Below are 23,511 nucleotides of genomic sequence, written 5' to 3'. Positions count from 1 at the left end.
CGCGCCCGTCGCTATTCGCCCGCTCCCGCGCGGCCGGCGCTGCCATTGGCTGCCGCTCCTGCCCGTCGCCGCCGCGTCAGCACCGGCGGGGTCTCGCGGCGCGGGGGCGCGGCGGGCGCGGCTCATGGCGGGCGGGGCTGCGCTTTTTCGCCCCACGGAGCGTGAGGGCCCAGGGCGCCCCAAGGGCCTGCTCTGGGAGTGTGTGCTCCCGGGACACGACTCTCGGGGAAGTAAGTGCTCAGAAGTAGTGTGGCGCAACCACAGCTTGTTTGCCTCAGTTGCGGTGTTGATGGTGGGGGAAGCTTTTGCTTTCCGTAGTCTTCAAATGGCGGGTGAGCGTAGTGCCGAAATGCTGGGGAGACTTTGCCGCGGGTCTCGGCTCTGGCAGGTTCCCCCAGCGCTGCAGTTACTCGGATACAAAACCTGAGTAAAGGAGAGGTGAATGATGCTCCTAAAGTGAGAACCGTGCCGTATTGAGTTTTCTGTCAGAAGACACAGTGCATAGCGCAACTCAAGTGTTTTAAACTTCAGCCATCTTTATTTAGGACCCAAGCAGGCCTGTTTGTGCCAGCTACTCTCTTCACCTTGCTCTTTAGAAGGGTGATGTTTTTACAGGTTCAGTTTATGTTCATTTAGCTTGTTGCTGTCACAGATCTACCCTCTAAAGTAAAGTTCACTTTTGTTTTGCTCAGATACCCAATTTCCTTGTATGACTTCATTGTTCAAGGAACTGTTCTAAAAAGGAAACAGAGAGTTCACTGTGCGGTTCTGCAAGTGCCAACATGAAGTAAAGGGTTAGGACTGAGATGCAGAAGAGCATCGCAATGCTGATATAATCCTTACTAAATAAACATACACAGTGATGCATTTTTTGGTCTTTCTCCTTTGTTTTCAATTATTTGGTCTCCTGATTGGCTTTGTCTGTAACTCAGTAATCCTAGCAGACGCTAAGTCTGTACTAATCCCTGGCAATAGAAAATACATGCCTTTGGTCAAAATGCGCAGTATGATAACACCAGTGGTCTTTATGTGAGAGTGGTTTTACTTTGACTTTCGGTGGTTTTAGCATCTCAGTGTTCCAAATGTGACATGTAAAAGTACAGGAAATCTGGTTTTATTACTGTGTTTGTTTCCATGATAACGGGTGTCTATGAGCTTAGCGTTTGTTTCTGTTGTCAAAGTTTATTGCAAATTCTGACAACGGCACTCTAAATTATGTATTATTTCAGTGTTTAGAGGTTGTTGTTGAGCATTTTATGTCTGGTACAGTATTCTGGGGTCTCTGAACCCTGACAACACATTAGAGGTAGGACAAAATAATCAGAAGTATGCTGAATTCAAGGATGTGACTTGAGGTGAGTGCTACCAGTTTTTCTGAGCGCAGTATTTAAACATCTTTGTAAAATTCAGTTTTACTTACACGTGATTGGCTTACTTACACATGAGTGGCATTTGGGAGTGTTGAGATTATGTTTGCAGAAATACAGAGGTGTGTCTAATTGACCTGTTACAAAATGAAGAAAACACACCAGATTTCTGGGAAACGTTTTTGTGATTTTGCAAGGAGCTCTCCAGGAACTCTGTAGTACAGGTTGAGATAGGATTTAGTACTAATTGGTGCTTTCAGCCATCTCTCCCATTAACCTCCCTTTACCATGCCATACTTGATGGTCACCTACATTTCTGTTTCTACAATAAGCGACAGCATTCATGGGGTAATGTTCTGATTCAATACAAGTTCTTCTTTATGCCACTGGTTTATGTGATTTAATCAGTAACATACTTGTGGAAAGAAAAAAATACTCAGCTTGTCTTCACACTTCAGCTGATGCATCAGATCTGGTCATATTTCTGTGCTTGTAGCTCTCATTATCATAGTATGCAGAAATCTGCTTAAAACTCAGTTATGTCTGCAGTGAAATCGAGTTAATAGGCAGATGGTCACTTAGAGCTGTGATGGGATGATACTGACCCTGAAAAGTTCTTGATCTCTCCCTTGTTTTAGTTCACTTTTTTGTGTATGTTAGTGCAAGAGTCACGCCATAAATAGTGCAGGATCTGATCATGACTCAAGGCTAGCTGCCTCTCCTTTTGTGGCTTAGCTTCAACCCAGGTAAGTTCTTTGTTTATTTGGGTGGGGTTGCTTTGCTTGATTTGTTCTGGCATGTTATTCATAGCTGCTACAGAGTTTTTTTTGGCTTTAGTGTTTTTCTTTTCAGTTCTGCCTTTGAAAGAGTTCATGTGTGTTTGTTGTTTGTTTGCTTGGTTTTAGTGTTTCTTGATGTTTAATACCAACAACTTTCAATCTTTAAATTATTCTAGAGAAAATAATTCATTTGTCTGTGGTCTATCAGTGTCCTATCTATGGTCTTGGGTATATGCCCCTATTTTCTTTATGCTGTAGTTCGGTTGTATTCATCTCTCATTCCTATGTTTCACATTTTTCTTTCTGTTTTCAGCTCATTTCACCAAAGCCTGTATTTGGTGATAGGGAATTGAGTTGTAGTAAAAAGCAGTCATTTGGTTGTTGGAGTATGTTGATCAAATGACAGCATTTCCAAAGAAAAGAGGAAATTTTCAAGTCTCAATTACTTTTAAATATATCTTCCTGTTGGTTAATGGAAATAAATTCTTTGTGATGTGTGGTTTCACAGTGCTGCATAAAAAGCTGTAATTTAATATAGTACAGGGTTAGACACAGAGTTGGACGTTTTTGGGTGCAAATAATTCAAGTGTAAGTACCTTAACTTTCTGCAAGTACCTGCTGCCTGGTGATTTTGTCCAGAAGTGAAGATGACCTCCCGATGAAAGAATTCTAAATTATGAATATAAACATTTAAGAAATTAAAAATATCACCTCGAATTCTAGCTTTTTAATATGGTCATTTTACTGTCCTGCTCTGTCAGTAAATGTCTTTCATTACAATACATGTTTTTTTATGAACTTTAACCTTTCAGCATGTTCTGCAGCCCTACTGAAAATAATGTCATAGCCTGTATCATGTAACCAGAGTATGCATTTAGTCCGAAAAGGAAATTAATTTGGTCGTGTTTTATAATTTTAGACTTCAGTTTTCAAACAGAAATTCAGAGTTCTAAACTGATAACTTGTTCCAGTGATTGGATAAATTAGCCTATTTAGTAAGTCTTACTAATGTGTATTTCACATTACAGTAAAAGCCTTCTTTGAAATATGTAAACCTAAAATATTTTCTGGGTCACAATTTTTAAATCCATCCTTTCCTTTCAAGACTTACCTGAAAAGTTTAAATATCTATGTCATGAACTTCTGTGTCAGTGGACTGAGTACATGTCTATAAATTACCAACTTGGCACTAGAAATGTAGTTGCATCTTCATGCAAGTCAGAAGTAAAAAATACCTTGATGGCTTCATTTTATTTTTATTCAGGAGCACGAATTAATCCATAGAATTTGGCAGTTTGTGGTTTCTACCTGAGAGTCAGAGTTGTATTTCTTGCTGTTTGGTGCTATGTATGTATGGCAATCTTCTCTATTCCTATGAATTTAAAGAAACATCAGAAATATTTAGAATTGCTTAGAGGACTAAGTTGCAGTGTTTTTCAGATTGTGGGTAACTAGCTGTAATTTTTTTCTTGTCACAAGTTTTTGAAGGCGTGAATAATATTCCATAATGGTCTATATTCTAATTTTCTGTAAGTAAACTTCACTTAATCCTCAATTATCTTATAAACAAGCTATTTTTAATCACATATATATTCCTCTTGATGACAAATGTCATTAATCTACAGCAAAGACTTTTAAATTTGTCCACTGACTTTAGAGGCCAGGCAATTAGAATGCATTAAGAAAAGGAAGAAGTGGTTGGTATGAAGCAGGTGAGTTTACATTCTTGGAGCTGCTTTCCTTATTGTTGCAGTGTGACCAGTCACACTAATAAGCCTTCATGGAAATGGGTGGTGTATTCTAATCTCCAAGTTTCTTGACTGTTCATGTAAAAGTGCTATTGTGAAGACAGAATAATTTCCTTTCCATGTATGAAAGCAGCCACGTTCAGCAATGGGTGATGGAAATTAAAAAGCCAGGAGTGAGGACTCCTGGCCATCATCTGAGCGTTAGAAGTTTTGAGAGGCTAGTACTTCTTTCTGCATTGCTTCCACATCACTGTAGAAATGTGTTGCAATTATTTTGTGTGGTTTTTTGTTACTTGATTTTTTTGTTTGTTTGTTTGTTTGTTTTTAATTGAGGTGTTTTTCCTTTCTGTATCCTGTTTGGTTTATTCTCCAGCTGTGAGTTGCTGTAACTACAGGCTTTGGAAACACTTTCTGCCCAGAGTCCAGAGCACTCTTGAAATTCTGACTTTGAAACTTGTTTAAGGGAGGGTGGTAGCGGATGTGGACGACTGAGTTTTGCTTTCGGTATCAACCAGTTGTAGAAACTCCTGACTTCTAATCTTACTGGTGAAACTTGTTTAAAGGAGGTTGGTAGCAGATGTGGACGACTGAGTTTTGCTTTTGATATCAACCAGTTGTAGAAACTCTCCTGATTTCTGATCTTACTGGTCTTCCCGTAATCCAGATGGAGCTGCTGGGACGTTGCTGTGTCTTTGCTATGTGCTGGTTCCACCAAATTTTCTCTGTTCTATACTCATCACTCTGTCTGCTGTAGATTTGAGTGACATAGTTGCTTATCAGGTAGGATTGTTTTGCTTGCATTATTTGAGGGAGGCATGAGATTTATGGCAAAGATTATGAATATACAGGTAAGGCAAAGATTATGAATATACAGGTAAGGCAAAGATTATGAATATACCAGTAAATGCTGTGCTCTTTAGGGTTGCATAAATAACATACAACTTGTATTGCTTTGTCTAGTTAGGGATAGAAAGAGGATTGCAGGAGAGTGGAGGCTCAGCTGTAAGTAGGGCGTTTGTCAGACCATGCACTAATCTGGCATCCTGGCTGGCGAAATTGGCAGAGAGGATTCTCATCCCTCCTGCTTCGATGCAGATGCACTTTTACTGACTCTTTGTTAATTCTCTCCAAAAGTAGGTAGAATACTAAATGACTGTCAACAAAAAAATTTGTGCCTGTGAGGCAGTTAAATAATTCAGCACATGCTAATAACTCATGTTAACCTGCAATGAACTTCAGTGAGTGAATATCACTGAAGTGTTTTGCTAAAAGCTGCACCTAAATTAGGTTCATGAGTAAGCCTGTTGTTTACTTCTGTACAGCTCATGAAAACTGGCCAAGAACTGTTCTCTTACTGGCAGCTAAGCAGCATATCCTAGCGTGTGTCCTCAGCTAAACTCCTTTGTGCAGGTCAGCTCTGCCCCAGGTAGCTTGTTGGCTTTGTTTACAGCTATAAACAAAGCTCTTGACTGTGTGGCACTTGATGAGTGTTTCTGAACAGACCATCAGTTTCTTAGTCTGATGACAGCCTAATCAAAACCCTGCTATATTATGTCTTTTGAATTAGATGGGAGTTTTGGTCAGAGGCAAAACTGAGTGAACTGTGGAATTCAACTTGATTCCTACCTTTTGGTTTCTTTAAGGAATTAGAAGAGAGCAGGATTTGGAGTAAAGTGATTATATGAGGATAGAGACGCAGAATCTTGTTCCACTCAGAGAGTTCTGATTCATTCCTGGAGCTCCATCCATCCTGCGCACTGAACAGGGAAGAGACCCTGAGGAAAATACAGCCTATGTTACACATAGTTAGAGTGTCATTATGCATGTGTGCTGGCTGAATTTAAGTTTTATTTCCTAACTTTAAATGGTTCCTTCCATGGTACTGTTACATCACAAATAAATTCCAGTCCCAGCCCGACCCTGTCAAAAACATGGGATCTAGCAATATTAACTATAATGCAGTTATTCTTAAACTGTATTCTCTTGATGTAGTGTTTTTAACTGGAAAAAATCTGGTACTGGAGATTTGCCATTTAATGTTTCTGCACATTTATTGCATTGGGAGCCAGTGTTTGGGTTGATATGAATACCAAGTATACGGTTAGTATTTGGAAACTGATTTGTTTAAAGTGTATTAAGCAAGTCTTATTTCTGAAACTAAATTTCAAGACCAAATTAATACTTTTCTTATATACTTGAATATGTAAATAGTGGAGTTTGTAGAAGTGCTTGTTACTGGCTTGTAACTGTTCCTGTTGAAGCTGGACCCTTTAGGAAGAGCTGGGTACTGAAGAGTTTCAGAAATCCCACCCACTAAGCAATAGTAAGCTGCTTCCCTTACAGTGTGTGTTAAAATCTCATTGTCTGTGTTTAAAAGTGACTTTGCATTTAGATGCTAAAGTGAAGCTGAATTTATTGTAGCCTGTGGTACAATTGAGATAATGCTGGATGTGATACAGGCACTGCAGTTGTCCTCTGATTATACAGAATGGCCTGTAGTCTCACCTGTTTTCTCTTTCTACATCTGATAATAGATTATTTGTGTGTGAAGACTGAGGAAGAGGATGAAGCAATGATTATGGACCATGGAGACAGTGGACTGTCCACACAAAGCTGCATGCCAGTGCAACAAAACTCTGAAGCAAACAGTGCTGTTCACCAGATGGATCAACTTGCCTATGGTAATTACTTTCCATTTTTATTGTGGTCTAATAGTTAATGGCTAGTTTTAATGCCATAAATTCAGTGCTTTTGTATTCAATGCTTTCTTTATTACCCGTATCTTTAAAACACATTTGATTAGAAAGCTACTTTATAGAAATTGCTTGGCAGTGCCTTTAAAAAGTGGTGTCTTTTAGTTATTACTCAAGAGGTCTTTATAAATAGTGAGCCTGTTAAAATATTGTGCTGTAAAAAGACAAGTTTTTACTTACTTGTAAAGGTAAGTATACCTAGGAATGAATAAGGAGGCAATTTGGAAAACAAATGTAATGAAAGAACATAACCTAAAAAATTAGGTTTTTAGTAATCTGTCCAGTAACTTAGTATTGGAGATACTGATATGTAGTGATAGCAAGATGGTTGTTTAAGGTGATAAATTATTAGCTGTAAGTAGCTGTTGGTGATTGTCTTTAATTAATTTCATTTATTTTAACATGCAAGATCAAAGTCTCTCAAGAAATCTTAGCCAATGCTTTATTGGTGCAGAAAAAAATTATTCATAGCTGTTACAAGCATTTAGTAAGTCCAGTAGCAGTATTACCAAGTCAGTGAGGAAAATTACTGAACTAAGTGAAGGCACTTTTTTGTTTGGGGGATTTTTTTTTTATTCAGCCAGTTAACTCTGTAGAGAATCCCATGAGTATTTCTCTTCACAGACACAAGTTATATCTGTTTCCTAGCGTTGTTGGGTGCTTCTAAGAACCTTTAGTCTTTTTGTCTTCTATTTTAGCAATAGGGTATTCTGTAGTTTTCTGTATGTTTATGTCTAAAAGCAAATTTGGGAGTGGAGGATGGTTTGGATGGTTTACCTCGTGTTTTGTCTCCATTACTTAAAACAAACAAACAAACAAAACATCCCACAAAAATAAAAACTGCCCAAAAAGCTGTCGTAGAGAGTTGCTGACCTTCATTTTAGGACATGAGTAATTATTTCATTATTAATAATTATAAATAATTTCATTATTAACCATGGTGAGTTCAGTTGTTTCTTAAAAGGTAAAAGATGGTTTTGTTAACTTTGGGCATATTAGCATTAGATATTGTCTAGTTAAAATCAAGTATAGTGAGGTATGTGAGTGAAACACACCACAAGTTTATCTTATGTATAACTACTGAACTTTGAACTGAAATTCACTCCGATTGTTTTTATTGAACCACCATCTTAGAACAATATTTTGTAATGCAGTGCCTTCCCTTCAGATCTTGTTCTGCCTCTCCAAACAAGTTTCTCATACTTTTGTCTTGTATCTTCTTATCTACAATACCATAGCTCTCAGAGCAAGCTCAACATCACTCAGAGATCTAGGTCTTTATATCACCTTGCATGCTGCAGAACACCTTTTATTTTGCTTTCTTCTTAGCCATTTATGCCCACAAAGTCAAGATTGCTTTTACTGGCAGGTTTTTCTTTGTGTCATTATATTTGGAAGAAACAATATTAAATTGAATTTGTCATTTCTGATCTAAATTAATTGGATTAATAACTGTTTGATCATATGTTGGCAAACAAATTTCAAATAATGAAGCAGTCTAAGAGTTAGAAAAAGAAAAGGGTGATTGGACCTGGATTTACTGTAGTGAAATGTTTAATGCAATGGGACACTTGATGATGTGCTTTGCTTTCTCTTCACTTTCCCAGGAAGCGAAGACTTGCCAGTGCTTGCTGATGAAACAGCCTCACAAATGAACCATTCTGCAATGATGCAGAGAGGAAATGGTCTCAGCCCTGAAAAAATGGATTTTCTGGTTTTGCATAATAAAAGAAAACTACTTTCTCCTGCTGTAGTGGAACACAATGTGGTATGTTTCACCAAACAGTTGCCCTTTGTTTTGAGGCCAGTGTCAATCTTATTTGGAGTATCATTTTTCTTTCACTGTTGTGTGATTATTTGATGACATCCCACTGAAGATGGGTAGGATATCCCTACCTGGATGCTTTTAGCAAGTCTCCAGCCTCTTATTCTGCAGTCTGTCTGTACTTCCAGAGTTGCCCTATCGCAGGTGCAGAATCCAGAAGTTCTCCTTTTTAAACTTCATGTAGTTGGTTGCCCAGCCTCTGATTTGTTCAGATATCTCTGTGGCGCCTCTCTGCCTTCAAGGAAGTCAACAGCTCCTGCTAATTTAGTGTCATCAGAAAATTCAGCATCCCTTCCAGTCCTGTGTCCACATCATTGATGAAGATGTTGAAGAGCACAGGGCCAACGATGGAGCTCTGCAGAACTCCACTAGTGAGAGGTCACTGGTCTGATTCCCACTGGTCACCTCACTCACTGTTACCCTTTGTGCCTGGCTCATGAGCCAGTTGCTCATCCATCACATGATGTCGTTTATCCAGCTTTGGGATCAACGTTTTGTCCAGAGGATCCTGTGAGAGATAGTATCAAAAGCTTTCCTGAAATAGATTACATTAACTTCCCTTGATCAACTAGGTGGGCCATCTTGTCATAAAAGGAAATTAACTTTGACAAAAAGGGCTTTACGCTCCTGAAGCTGTGCTAGCTGTGACTGATGACTCAGTTGTCCTTCAGGTGTTTCTCAGTAACTCCTAGAGTAATATCCATATTTTTACCAGTCACTGAGTTCTGTGTGTTGTAAACAAAACAAAAGCATCACCTACCAACCCCCAGCCTTCTTTTTCTAAAATAAAAACTGATTAGTTAAGAAAATAAAATTGAAAAGAAAAAAACAACAAAGAAAACACTCCCAGCAGGCACATTAAATCAGTGGTGTATGGTGGATGGGATCGGCATCTATCTACCATCTGTCCAGTAAAAGGAAAATATCGGGAATGTCCAGGCGGTGGCGCCGTTCTTCTTGTCTAGAAGCAGCTTTAAAGCCGTGAGAAAATTGTCTCGTTTTGAAATTTTTTACAGCTTCTGCTTGCAGTTATACCCACTGAAGTCTCATAATTTGCACTCAAAGGTCTTTTCCAATCTAAGTGATTCTGTGATTGCAGAAGTTTGGCTGTATAGTACATACAGCTAGATGACAAAGTTCTGCCCTTAGAATAAGCAAATAAAAATGCATATTTTTATAAATATGTGTGTGTATATATATGTGTGCATATACATATATATAGATACACATATGCATATATATACACACATATATACGCATATGCATATATGTATCTATATATATATATACATACACACACATATATGCATATTGTTCCTCCAAGGCACCCAGCTCAAGCTGTTATTCTGCTCCTGTACCATGCTAGACTTACTTGAAGGCAACAGATATTTGAGACTCTGCTATGGCAAACCCAGTATCAAGCTGGTAAGGAAATCCTGTCTGGCTGAAAAAGTAGAATGTGTAGGGAGTCAAGCAGAGCACCTGAGCCACCCAGTGCAAAGGGGCTTCAGTTCCAGCAGTTACAGTCTCTGGATAACCACCAGAGTGGCTCCTGAGTGGTCAGACAGGAAAGTTTCCTTAACATCCCAGTACATAAATAAGATGACTGTGTTAAGTCTTGTTTTCTTGGGCACTCTTATAGCCAAGGGAGGGAATATAGATACAATTGAAAGTGTCCCAGTTGGATTCCTAGAAGAATACTTTAATTTTTCAAAATAATAAATGTTCGTTATGTTATTTCCCAGATGAGAACCAGGGAAGAAGAATATGAGGATAGTGACAGTGTCATTTATGAGTATGAACCAGACTATGAATGTGTAAGTTAATTTTCTTTTGTTTGACTGACTTTGAAAAGCTGCTTTGGGGATGGGTGTTTTGAGGTAGGCTGAAGTAACATGTGACATTTGAAGTTGGGATTTACTTGTTTAACGTGATATCCTAAGCCTCTGTATGTATTAGTACCTTACACTCCTTTTTTTTTCTTTTTTCTTTTTTATTTAATTATTATTTTAATGAAAAAGGAGAGCGTTTTATCTGAAGCTTCATATACTGGATATCAGCAGAATCCTCTTATGGAGGTCCTCAGTTATTGCCAGGTATTTTTTTTCTTTATATCTGAAATGGCACTTAAACAATTTTAGTTAAACTTCAGGAAGAGTTGTATTGTATATTTGACAACAGTGACTTGATCCTTTCCAGTTGTTTACTTGTTAGTTGCCCACATAACTACAATATTTTCGAAGTAAAACTAATCTCTTTCATATTCTCTGAACTTTTCATTTTTAATTTTCAAATATTAAGCTTTAATACAAAATGTAATGTCTAGTTACTGGGAGGAGCTTCACAGTAATGGGAAAGATATGGGCTGTGGTAATGGGCTGTGATACATACCCAGCTATTGAAAGTACATTTTGCTTGCCAAAGATGTGCCAAAAATCCTGGTAGTGTTGTTTTTGTGAGTTCTTTCCTGTTGATTTCTGAAGCAGTAGCTGGCAAAATTGAAAATAACTGCACTAAAAATTAAAAGCATCCCACATTCATTCAGGTGAGCATTTGTGGGACTGGAGTCATTCAGGCCATGTTTAATGGAAGTCAATTTGTAAGTGGCTTGTAGCCAAATGTTAATGTCTTGTAAGTCTCCTTAAGCATTCAGCAGTTCTGTGGAAGAAAGTTGACTGAGTTTTATTGAGGGAGTTTAGCTTTTAATTGAACTGTTGTGGTTTCTTCAGGTTCAGGTTGGGTTTTTGTGAAACAGAACTTTTTTCAGTCTTATGTTTGTTGGCAGGCCATGTATGAAGCCATTCAAAAGTTGGATAAAAAATTTGACCAGCTTCATCGTAAGGTCTCGGAAATGCAGCATAGTCGTATAAAGCCATTGTTGCTCAAACCTGTGAGTATTAAAGACCTAAGAGATTTGGTTTTGCTTTAATTCTCCCATTTCCTCTGATGCTTATTTAAAAAATCCAATCCTTTCACTAAGATTAAAATAAGTAGCAAAATAGTAGACTTAAAATCTATTTCAATTCAATTACTTGAGATTCCTGACTATGTGCCTGCTTCAGTCTCCTGTGTTATTGACTGGTGGCCACAGATTGGCAGTGACCCCCACTGAATTGAGGATGCTGTGATAGATGCTGTAAAATTCTATTTGTATTGGTATGAACAGAAGTGAATTGTGTAGGTACATCTTAAACTTCAGTATATTGCTGTTGCACCTTTGCAATCTATGATGTGCTCATTGGTTTCTGCAGTTAGAAGAGAGTTTAAGCATCAGTCAGGTTGGCTAAATTGACTACCTAAATTTTAGATATCAACAGTATGTTGTCATATCCATTACAATATATAATTTATTACTTTCCTTAATGAAGACATCTTTTTTTAACATTTTAATAAGATTTGATGTTGAGTACACACTATTCATTGTGTTCCTAAATGGTCCATCGAGTGTTAACTAAGGAGACACAACATTAGTACTTCTAACAATGATCTTTAAAGGGAAAGAATAACAGATGATTTTTGAAAAAGGTCATAAAATCCATAATGACCTTTTTTATCAACAACACTGCAAAGCTTTTAATGTGGCAGAGGTGATACTGCTGTCAGATGTCAAGACCACAGTAGGCTGTTTGCTCTTAGGGTGGGTGAAGCTGAATTTCACACCTGTCAGCTATCAGTAGGATACTAGGTTTTATTTGGTGTTTGTGCTTTCAACTCCAAGCTTGTACTGTCTACGCATCCAAAACCACCAGTTTCAGGGGATAAACTGATCTTGTCACCTACAAATGAGCCCTGTAAGACCTCTGTGCTCTTTCCCTCCCTTCTGATGTGTGGGATGGCAGCTGCTTTAGTCTTTGGGTTTTTGGTCTAAAAGTGACCCACGCTGCTTTTTTTTTCACCTTTTTTTTTTCCTGAAGGGTTTTATCCCTATGAAGAGTCAGATGCAACCTGGCAGCTATTTTCTTGGGTTCTGCCATTTAAAACCATCAGGAGTGCTGTTGGGTTTTTTTCATAGCTGTACCATTGCTGTGAAGGGCTAATGGAATGGTTTGTGATAAAGGTACTTTTTTTATTAGATGAAATCCAGAGGCTGGAGAAACAGACAAACTTTCAGATACATAAGGTTTTCTTAAGGTCATAGCTTTTTTTAAGGTTACAAGGGTGAAATATGATGAGATTTCTCTTAAACAAACAAAACCACCCAAAATTAAACAAAATAAGAAAAACAAACCCACATGTATCATTTGCATTTGGTGGCTCCTGCTCAGTGACGTGTGTTTTGAACTAGAATGCATGCTGTATGTTTTTTAATGAAAGTACTTGAAGTGATGGAAAATGTAGCCCATGTCTCAGTTTGTCTGTCTCAGTCTCTTTGGAATCTTAATTTGTAGATGAGATCTGAATGTTTAATGTTTTCAGGTTATACATTAAGAAAGAAGAGAAAGATTTTGGTTTTTCTTCTTGTTTGAAAGGAAGCTAGCCTGGCAGTGGACACATTCCTTGAAAATTCATCAGCCAGTGATAGGGTCAATGACTGAAAAAATTTAAATTTTATTTTTCCTATTTAATTTAATTTTTTATAGAGTTCTAGAAAGTAAATTTGCCACCACCCCAGGCAGAACAAATTTGAGAACCATTGAAGCTGACCAGATAAACTCTTAGTCTTGCAATTACAAGTGAGAACAGAAGAAAGTAGAGGGAAGGCGAAAACATGATAGCTCTGAGAAAATGACAGAAACTGCAATAGGAATAGCCTGCTGCCAATAGTGTAATTACTAAAATCTAGTTTTCCTGGTTTGCTAAAAAAAAATAAATTATCACTTATGTCTAATTTAACCTTTAAATTGTTTTCTTAATCATGTTTGCAGAAACCAGTTGGACTTACATACAGAAGTTCCAGTCATTTTTCCCCAGGAAAAATAAGAGTACAAAAACATATGGAAAGGGATTTAAGTCTTCATCTTTCTTCATCAGGCCAGGGAAGGCATAGCCCAGTTGTAAGGGTTGCTTTACAAAATGGCCATGTTCCCAAAGTAAAACATGCTCAGCAGAGTTTTCAGCTTGAATCTCAGCAGCCTCTTGGAAGGCAGAGCCCACCACTCCCCACTATAGTTTCTACACATTCATTGCATTCATCATACTCAGCAACTAATGGGATGCCTGACCTTTCACCACAATCAAATCTTCCTCCCAGTATTGTGGAAAGTACTGTCAATGTTGCATCTTCACCAGAGGCATCATCATCATCGATACCAGCACCATCTGAGCCCAGTCAGGAAAATAATGCTGTGAACTGTGGAAATGCATTTGAGGATGTGAATATTAGTGAAGAGTTACCATCTTCTTCAGTCTTCATCAATCCTAGCTTTGGTGAGCTCCTTTGTGATAGATACTCAGAAACAAAAGCTAAAAAAAAAAGTCTGGTACTACCACAAACCTTTGATTTACAGTAGGTACTTTGGGTTCTTTTAATTCCAGGCTCTCTTTTTCTCTCTTAATGTAATCTTCTTTAACCTGTGTATAACTCACAAGCAATATGTGCATGCTATACACATGTTGGAGGAGGAAAAGAGATTGCCACTAAAGCTTAAGTGAGGCATATACCTGTATGCATGTTGTTTTAAGAAAGCAGCTTACCTGATCTGTGCAAAGGAAATACCTGCTTTCTTCTTGTGGAGGATTTTATCAGTGAAAAATCCTTTCTATACTCAAATCCTCCAGTGTTTGGTTTTTTCCAAAATACTTAATTCCACAGAAAGTCTATAGATCATTGCATTACCGTAAAGATACACATATAAAATAGCACTATGTCTCAAAAACAAACGCCTTTTTAAAGTTTAAATTACCTGAGTTATGTGCAGGGTTGAGCTATGACTTTTTTCATTGCTTTTGATCTAAAAAGTAAGTTTGTACAGCTGAAAAGCTGCATGAATAATAGGTGAAATACTCAGATACTTATCTAAAAATTAACAGTTATTAAAATAAACAGTTCTATGTAGGTATATGCCACTCTTTGTGAGTCAGTGTCTTGAAAACATACATGGTATCTGCACATATGTAAAATAGGTCAGTGTGAACATTGCGGACTGTTGGATGTCTAATGTATTTTCTTGGGTGTTTTGATTTCAGTTAGTTATGTTGGTGGTTAATGTGAATCAAAATTATATTACTGTTACCATTCCAGTTTAAAGCTGCTTTTGTGAGAGCAAAGATAAGTAGTAATACACAGTAGAATTAGCTGTAGTAGAGAACATACTTGGAGAGTCAAGAGAAAGACTTTGAAAACGTGTTCTATTTTAACAACTTTCTTGGGATTTTAAATTTTTTTTCTTTAATTGTTTTTGTTCTACAAAAGAGTTTGTTGGTGATCCAGCAAGAAACGTAAAAGTCCCTGGAAACCATTTGGTGAAGGCTCGGCAAAAGGCTAAACCCAAGTATGCAGCGCGCCATTTGGTTCGTGCCTTGTTCCCCAAGAAAACTTTATTGTGCAGCGTTATGGGAGCGAGTGCACGAGGGCGCAGGACATTGGATCCAAACAAAATTGCTGCCATAAGAGGTACGTTACCATTCAGAATGCACGGATTTACTTCTTTCACACTTAACGAAGTTTTGGACTTACAAGGAGTCCTTTTCTGTATGTTTCTGGCTAATCGTTGTCTGCAACTGGTGAACAGATAAATGCTGTAGTGGTATGTGTTAAAGGGTTAAAATTGAGTGTGAGATTATATAAGACATGTGAAATAGTTGGAGCAACAGCATTACCCTGTCTCTGTTCTTTTTTTGAGGGGAGAAGGTTGTTGGTTTTCGGGTTTTTTTTTAAAGTTAGTTTGATAAATCTCACATTTCCCCTAATTCTACCAGGAAATGCTTAATATCATAAAAGCATTGTTCACAACACCTCAAAAAGTATCACAGAACATCTTGACTTCATAGTGCCACTTAGCTTCAAAACATAAGTTTACTATCTTTATTTATGGATGGAAATATAAAGCTTGTAAATGGAGAGCAGTAAACATGAAGTATTTGTTAGCTTTCTCTCTCTTCCTAAATTAGGATATTTCTAAATGCTGTCTTTTGTCATTAAGCTTAAAACATTTTCTGTATTTTATATGCAGAGTTTCTTGCAACTAACTTTCCAACCTATGATTTGAGCGAGCATGGAAAAGACTGGAAAACCTGTATCACAAATGTGAATTCTATGATCCGCTCTTTACGCTCTGAAAGAAAAGCAAACTCAGCAAGTTCTCCTAAGGTGATGATTTATTAAGTACTAAGATTGTGCTTTTTTTCTCAGATTAATTATTTGACTTCCTCATCATACAAATGCTGTAATTGGAAGTTCCTTGGGTTCTGTCTCTGCATTGCTCAGCACAGGCCTGCTGACTGCAGCACTGGTTCCATGTGGGGAATACTGGAATATGCCTTTCTTCTCTGCTTCTTCCTGCTCCTGCTTCCAGTGTTCAGTTAATAGATGTTCAGGCATGGGATACTAAAAGGAAAGCACTGCAAATGTTGCCCAGAAGTAGTGTCAGATTTGATTGAGAGCTTAAACACATAGCTGGTAGCACTTGTTTTCCCAGGCTTTTTTTTTTCAGATACATCCAGCCATGCATTTCAGTTTTATATTGACTGAAACATCGCTCCCAAAACGCCTGCAGCTCCCTTTACCTCTGCTTCTAAAATGCTCTGTGCATGTCTTTGAATACCTATTAACTGTTCCACCTGTGGTTTTCATTATAGAAATTCAGGAGTAACTATATTGTAAATATCTGAAAATCTAATTTATACTAAATGTGAAGTAAACTGGAACACTAATTAGAAAACTGGTAGGCTTCTCTCAGTGCATGTGCTAACCTCATTTAATGTTTCAGGAGACAGCTGAGGGGAAAGAAAAAGTGACTGATGCTCCTGATACATCTCATTGTGTAGATTTAAATTTCAATGAAGATAGTGAAGGCAGTTCTCAAAACTCTCAGAAAACAAGCGGCTCCACAACTGACATATTGCAGAATGCAGGACTGGATAAGTTTCCAGAAGCTTTCCACACATCTTCAGTCAGGAAACAACCGTGTTTGGAACCTATGGGTAAACTGAGAAATTTTTGTTTTCTGGAATTGCTTGTTACATTTTAAATGGTCAGTGAGAGGCAAAAGATGCTACTGTAGGTATAATTGCATAGTAAAGGGATTTTCTGAACTACGTGATTCTTCTTTTTCTCTTAAGGCAGTCATTTGATGTGTACATAGTAAGTCTTTTTGGGAATGAACGAGAACATTAACTCTGGCTAACAGAATATATATTTGCATCTACCAGTGTCCCATAATGCATAGCCACTGTCCCATTGGGAAGTTCAGCTACAGTTCCTGTGTTGTCCCTGGCTTTTTTCTTTTATTTGGTAGATATTCTGCCTTAAACAAGTATGCTAGCTCACAATATCTATATAGTGGTGTTGCAATTTCAGAAGAAAAATCGCACCTTTCTGCAAAACTGACTATTTGGCACAATAAAGATTTTAAAGCAGCCTTTATATTTTCATTTTTTAAGTGAAAGTATGCAATACACAAAGGCATTGGGGGAAAATCCATGTACAGGATGTGATGCTTAGAGAGCCTACAGGAAAATGAACTGAGATTAGTTGCCCTTGGAAATAATTGATTCGATTAGGATTACTTTAAGGCTGTATCAGATCTGTTCCTGCACCCAAGATTTGTTAGTCTGATCCCACAGATCTCCTGATGTACTAAAAATTTTGCTTTTTTTTCTTAATGTTTGCAGTGAAGTCAGGTTAGAGTAGTTAAAAAATACTCTCTTTCTGTTTCCACTTACAGGATCTAAGCACCACTGAAATAGCAGAACTTTTATTTACTTATTATTGGAATAGCATCATCTTTTCACATGAGATGAAAACAAGTTAGAAAGCAATCATTAGTAATGCAGGTTACATTGCTGTCATTGCTGAAGACATATCAGAAGTGAAGTTACATGGTTGTAAACCAGGCAGGGCTTTCTGGCTGCTTGGGCATGTGTCTGCAATATGTTTCATGTTAGCACTAGCTGCAGTGTTACTGTTTTGCTCTGGTCTTTCTGAGCAAGTAGAGCAGCTTGTGGGTGAACTTTTTGTGTTAGTTTTGATGTAATACACCCACTTTGAACCATGGTCAGTTTTGGATGAGCAAAATTTTTTTTCTCCTTGACATCTTCTCCAGAACCTCTTGGGAGCCCATGGCGCAACGTTCAGTTGCCTTTCTCAGTCATTTATGTCGCTAAGGGGAAGACACGGCCAGAGTTGTCAGCTCGCTACCTAATTCGTCATATGTTCCCTGAGGATGTGCTGGTGAAAAGCAACGTATATGGTAGTCTTGATCGTGGCATGAGCCCACTGGACTCCAACAAAATTAATGCTCTCAGAGGTAAGTCAGAAAATCTCTGTGAAATCATAATGTGGGGAAACTAATAAGAGTATTAACTTCAAATGCTATGAACAAAGCATGGAGCTTCAGCAGTTAGTCTGTGAAACTGTTCTTGCAGGCACTACTGGAAGCAGTGGAATAAATTGAGAGGAAGTACATGAAGTTATATTTTAGTAGCTCAAGAAATTCTCTGTATCATGAACCTGTATGGATTTGTGTGGGAAATCTCACTCACCATGACATTGGCTTGAAAAAGGGCAAGGCAGGGGCAGATGGAAGCAGTCCCTGAGGATTCTGGAGGCAATCAGAGATAATTTTTTGACACAGGGGCTATGTAGATGAAGCAGAGAGCAGAGATGTCATGCACAGCAGGTTATAGCTCTCTTCACAAAAAGGGTTGTGTGATAATTGGTGGCGGTACTGCCTGTAGAGGTTATGAAATCATGGGCCCCAAGATGCTGAGTTAGAAGGGTCTCAGTATAGGCCCTGTAGCTTGGGAGAGCAGACTGATATATTTGGGCAAGTCACAGGTGGGAGCTTGTGAGAGACAGTTCTGAATAGGAGAGAAGCTCAGGAAAGTTGACAGCTCTTGAAGGACAGCCTTCTGCAAGCACACAGGAGTCCATCTTGACTCTTAGGAGAACTGAGAGAGTTATGGATTGGATGGCCACACCAGCTCCCTGAACATTACACTGCAGACCAGGAAGGGGTCCCGCATTGCCTTCCTGTAATTCCAACAACTGGTCAGTTTTGGTGAAAGAAGAGACTTCAAAAGCTGTTCTGTGCACCATGTACAAGGGGTCTGTAGGCCTTGTAGTAGGAATTCCTGTTCCCTGCTCTTCCTCTGAGTCCAAGTGTTTTTGAATTTACTGTTGGGGATGGAGCTAGAGAGCCTGGCTGCTGCTTCAGCCAACAGCCTGTGTGTCCTTTGTCAGCATAGTTTATAACAAGAGCATCCCAAGGCACACTTACTCTCTCCTTCACCTCTCCTCCTGGAGCAGAGTGAACTGCAAGAGCACAGGTTTTTATCTCAGTTATTTTCTACCTTCAGACCAAAGTTTTTGTGGCAAAATGGGTTTCCAGGTTTGTAACTACAAGTTAAAATATTAATTGTAAACAATGATTAGACTTTTAGTTGCTGGTATATGGAAGAACTAAGCTGATACAATATCCACTAGCTATACTTTTCCTTCTACTGCGAAGGTAAATGTAGTTGTTAATTAGAGAGGAGAAGCAATATTGCCTTTGATTTGAAATTACAGATGAGAATTCCTTTTTGGTTTTTATTTAAGTCTTTCAGCAGTTTGCTTAGAGAAAACATAATTCAGCTCAGAAGGACAATCACTCCTCAATAACTTAGAAAAACTATTTTAATTTTGCTCTTAAACTACTTATTTTACTCATGGAAGGGGAGAAAGGAACCATACTCCTACCCTTTTTATGTCATTGCTACAAAACACAGGAATTTGTTTACTGATCTTTTTTGCAGTATGGCAAGGAATGAGCTCTTGCAGCTTTTCTGTCACTCTTGTTGCTGTACAGCTGTGTTACACTGAATTGCTGTGTTTAATTTTAGTGAATATAGTTGTCAGAGATCCTCTGAAGGAGAGCTTGGTCCTGCCTAATACTGGTCATTCTGAAATGGAGCCCAAGATTTGTTTTCTCTAGGTGACCACATCAGAAGGTGAAGTTACTCACTTCAGTGATCAAGACGTGGTCAAGTTTTCTTTTCATATTTTGTTTTTATGCTTAGACCTTTTTTTACTCATTTTCAAATCTAACAGAAAGGGGGAAAACAGTATGTGCCCTGCTTTGCTTTTCAAGGTTTGTAATATGCCTAGCTATCCTGGTTTGGTAGCATGCACTTGTTTTAGCTTAATTAGATCCAGAAAGAGTATATAGCTTGCATAAATAATTGATAACTCACTATTACTTACTTGTTTATTTTTAGACTTTCTTCAAGAGAATTTTCCATCCTTTGATCTGAGTGAAACTGGGTTTGATTGGAAGGCATGTGTGGCTGCCATAAACAGCACCATCCGCAGTCTCCGCCATGAGCTCAAAAAGGCCACGTCTGGAATCCGCCAGAGAGGCCTGGCAGTGCTGCCATTGAGGGCAGAGTCCCCCAGAGAATCCCACTTCCGTAAAGCCAGTGGAAAGTAACATTCTCATCTCACAGATTGAAGCTCTCTAACACTGTCTCAAATCTTCATTTAGCAGGTTTTTATTAATTCCATGTAGAAGCCTGTAACAGCAAGTTGTCCTATTCAACAGAGTTGTCAGCAGCACTAAATATTATCACTTCATGAGACCAAAGTTAGCAGAAGACTTGGGAGCCCTGACTCTTTGTATAAGTAGCATTTGTGCTCCTCAGAAATGACTTTCACTGTTCCTTTTAGCATTTGCAATGTGCTCTCTCCTAAAAGCTTTTTCTCATGATACATTGAATCTGAAAGACTAATCTGATTAGAAAAGATGCACTGTGCATCAGTTCAGCATAAGCAGATGGAAATGAGGAGAGGAAAGAGTGGTCCTCCTTGGAGGATGAATCATAGCCAGCTAAATTATCTCATTATGTGTGAGGAATGAAATTTGCTTTGACAATTTGATATCTTCAGCAAAAATACCAGAAAGAAAAAAATATTTTTAATTGCATTTGGTTAACTTGTAGTATCTGGACTTGATGATCTCAGAAGTCTTTTCCAACCTTAATGATTCTGTGATCTCTCATATTTTTGCCTCCTATAATAGTCTTTTTTGTAGGATAAGAGGCAGACAGCAGTGTAAGTACAGCTGGTACTTTGTCCTGATTTAGCTCTACAAAATGACAAAAAAAATTCAAAACAAACAGTCCAATGGTTGGTTCTGGTTTTTTTCTTAATGAAATTTAAGGAAAATACTTCTTCAGGATCCTGAACGCCACCATCTTGTGGTTACTGCAGCTAAGGGTTCACATTTTCAGCAAGTGTCTCGTTGTAGGTGCATATGAGGTCCAGAAAAGCACCTCTCTGTCAATAATAAATGTTAATGCCCTTGCCTTTCCTTTCTGTCCACACAAGACTAAGATTTATTAGTGCACTAAGTTATATATTAAAAAAAAAACCAAAAAACCAACCAAACAAATTTTAACAAACTAATTGTGAAAATCACCTGGATTATGAACTCTTAAAAATAAATAAAAATTTGTTACCATATATATTCAATTTCACATCTTGCTCAGTTTAATTGGTAAGTTAAAATTCAACAGCAGTAACTGTACAGAAGTTAATGGGGTTTTTTTTTCTGGGTAGGTTCTTTGTTATTTGGGGGTTTTTTTGTTCATTTGTTTTCAAAAGAGGAAGTTGTCATAGAATCATAAAATATACTGAGTTGGAAGGGACACATTAGGATCATCAAGTCTGACTCCTGACTCTGCACGAGACTATCCCCAGAAATGACACCATGTGCCTGGGAGCATTGTTCAAACGCTTCTTGAGCTCTGTCAGGCGTGGTGCTGTCACCACTTCCCAGGGGAGACTGTTTGAGTGTCCAGCCTCCCTCTGGGTGAAGAACCTTTTCCTGGTATCAAACTTAAACCTCTCCTGCCACAACTTCAGACCATTCCTGTCACTGGTCACGAGAGTGAAGAGAGCAGTACCTGCCCCTCCACTTCTCCTTGGGAGGATGTTGAAGACCACAATGAGGTCTCCCTTCAGTCTCCTCCAAGCTGAACAAACCAAGTGACCTCAGCTGCTGTTCCTCATCCAGCTTCCCCTCCACACCACTCACCATCTTCGCTGCCCTCCTTTGGACACTCTCTATGTATACAGTTCAATGAATTTTTTGTATTGTGGTGCCCAAAACTGCCCCCAGCACTCCAGGTGAGGCTGCCCCTCACCTGGGGCAGAGCAGAGCAGAGCAGGACAATCCCCTCCCTTGCCTGGCTGGTGATGCTGATTGTGCCTGATGCCCCCAGGACACAGCTGACCCTCCTGGCTGCCAGGGCACTGCTGGCTCATGTTCAGCTTGCCATCAAGCAGGACCCCCAGGTCCCTTTCCATAGTGCTGCTGTCCAGCCTCTCATTCCCCAGTCTATACAGACAGTCAGGGTTGCCCTGTTCCAGTGCAAAATCTGGCACTTGCCCTTGTTAAACTCCATACAGCTGGATAAGCCTTTCTCTTCTGTGGTTTTCAGCATGGGTCACATGCTCCTCACAGTGTCCCTGCTGGCTGACTGCTGTGTGAAGTTGCCTTGCCATTTGTGTTGGGTCTGAGCACAGTCTCAGGTCCAACTTCTTCACAGAAGGAAGCTGCTTGGCTATCTGGCACAGGGAGTGGATTTTACCTCTGAAAGTTGTGGAAACTGTGGCTTCCAAAGTAATGCCTTTGTACATAGCAGAACTAGATTTAACTAAATCTGAAGGCAAAGGTTTCATAGTTTATTTGTAATAGGATAAAATAGTGAACTTACTCATTCTCATTTCAACTTCTGTTCATAACAGGCATTTATTACATAGAGTATAGGACCAGCTTTTTAATTGCAAGTTAGGATATGCAATGGCCTTATCAAATACAACATTAGCTCCTGCCACCTCCTTGCAGAAGTCCTCTGTAGTATTTAAGAAATAGGCTGAATTTCTGATTTTCTTCTCTTACTAGAAATATTGTTCTGCAAATTTGATTGTTCTGGTGTACTACTGACAAATTCATCCGTTACTGTTCTATACAGTCCTTGTTGTAAATGCCAAGAGCTTTGTTGTGTATAAATATTACTAGTTCCAAACCTCAGAAAAAAGCCAAAAAATGCTTATATTTTTTCAGTAGTTTTATGAATTTTTTTCATTGCCCTTCACAGATTTTAATGGTAGAAGGATATATTTATTTAATGACGTTTGGCACTGAAATCTTTTGAGTGTGGTGCATACCTATAGCTTCCATATTGTAAAGAGAATTGAATAATTGAAGTAAAAATAGTTTTTGTGTTTCTGTTTTAAATGTATTAAATGTTGCTAATTTTTATAAAGTAAAATTAAAGTATTTTGCTGTTAGGAATAAAGTATTTTACAAATAAAATTAGCATACAGCTCTTTGACTGCATATGTGTGTCTTGTGTCATGGATCTACAGTTCAAGTACAGTTTCATCTGAAAAGATTCTTCTCATGTCCTCTAAAGAACCAAGGCTTTGAGAGATCTTCTGGTTCAGGTGAGGTGATTTCTAAATTTAGACTGCCTTAACGAAAGCAAACTCTTTACTTCACCAAAGTAGACCAAAGCAAACTCTTCTAGACTTGACTTGTCAGTTACAGCTGTGTGTGAGTTATCCAAAACAGATTTCCACAAAAGGATCGGAGTTGAGTAAAATTTAAGAATGTCCTTTAAACTGATGAATTGGTAGACGAGGCCTTACTCATGCAGTGGAATCAGTTTCTGTGTTAGCTCTTACTCAAGGAATAAAACAGGGCTGCCAGGAAGCACTGTGTTTTCACTGCCAGGTGCTGTGGATCCCTGGATGTGACCTAAGGAATGAACCATTGTTTGCTGCACTTTGTACCAGGGAGCAGCTTGAGTGGCCAGAGCTGGGTGCCCGCAGCACAGGCAGCATGTGCCCTTCCCAGGAGGGTGCTCTGGTGTGAGCTGGTCCCCAGCAGGGGC

General features: G+C 38.6%; 1 protein-coding gene across 1 annotated transcript; it reads left to right on the top strand.

The window, feature by feature from the left end:
* Positions 1-22,955, top strand: BEND2 (BEN domain containing 2). Its single transcript, XM_085051344.1, has 12 exons — positions 1-230; positions 6,429-6,575; positions 8,255-8,415; positions 10,218-10,289; positions 10,494-10,568; positions 11,258-11,362; positions 13,338-13,839; positions 14,825-15,025; positions 15,585-15,721; positions 16,341-16,554; positions 17,676-17,879; positions 19,831-22,955. Exons 1-12 carry the CDS (start codon positions 125-127, stop codon positions 20,040-20,042), a joined length of 2,136 nt encoding a protein of 711 aa, XP_084907470.1. The 5' UTR covers positions 1-124; the 3' UTR covers positions 20,043-22,955.
* Positions 22,956-23,511: the final 556 nt, after the last annotated feature.

This window comes from Lichenostomus cassidix, chromosome 1, assembly GCF_008360975.1.
Source record: "Lichenostomus cassidix isolate B80296 chromosome 1, HeHo_3.0, whole genome shotgun sequence".
NCBI lineage: Eukaryota > Metazoa > Chordata > Aves > Passeriformes > Meliphagidae > Lichenostomus > Lichenostomus cassidix.
The sequence above is the reverse complement of the archived record's forward strand: the minus strand, read 5'-3'. Positions and strand labels throughout refer to the sequence as shown.

Excerpts from the sequence above, each read along its gene's own strand:
- BEND2 (XM_085051344.1), top strand. The coding sequence starts at position 125 with ATGGCGGGCGGGGCTGCGCTTTTTCGCCCCACGGAGCGTGAGGGCCCA. Across the intron at positions 8,416-10,217 it reads CTGTAGTGGAACACAATGTG|ATGAGAACCAGGGAAGAAGA; the intron begins GTATGTTTCACC and ends GTTATTTCCCAG. Across the intron at positions 10,569-11,257 it reads AGGTCCTCAGTTATTGCCAG|GCCATGTATGAAGCCATTCA; the intron begins GTATTTTTTTTC and ends GTTTGTTGGCAG.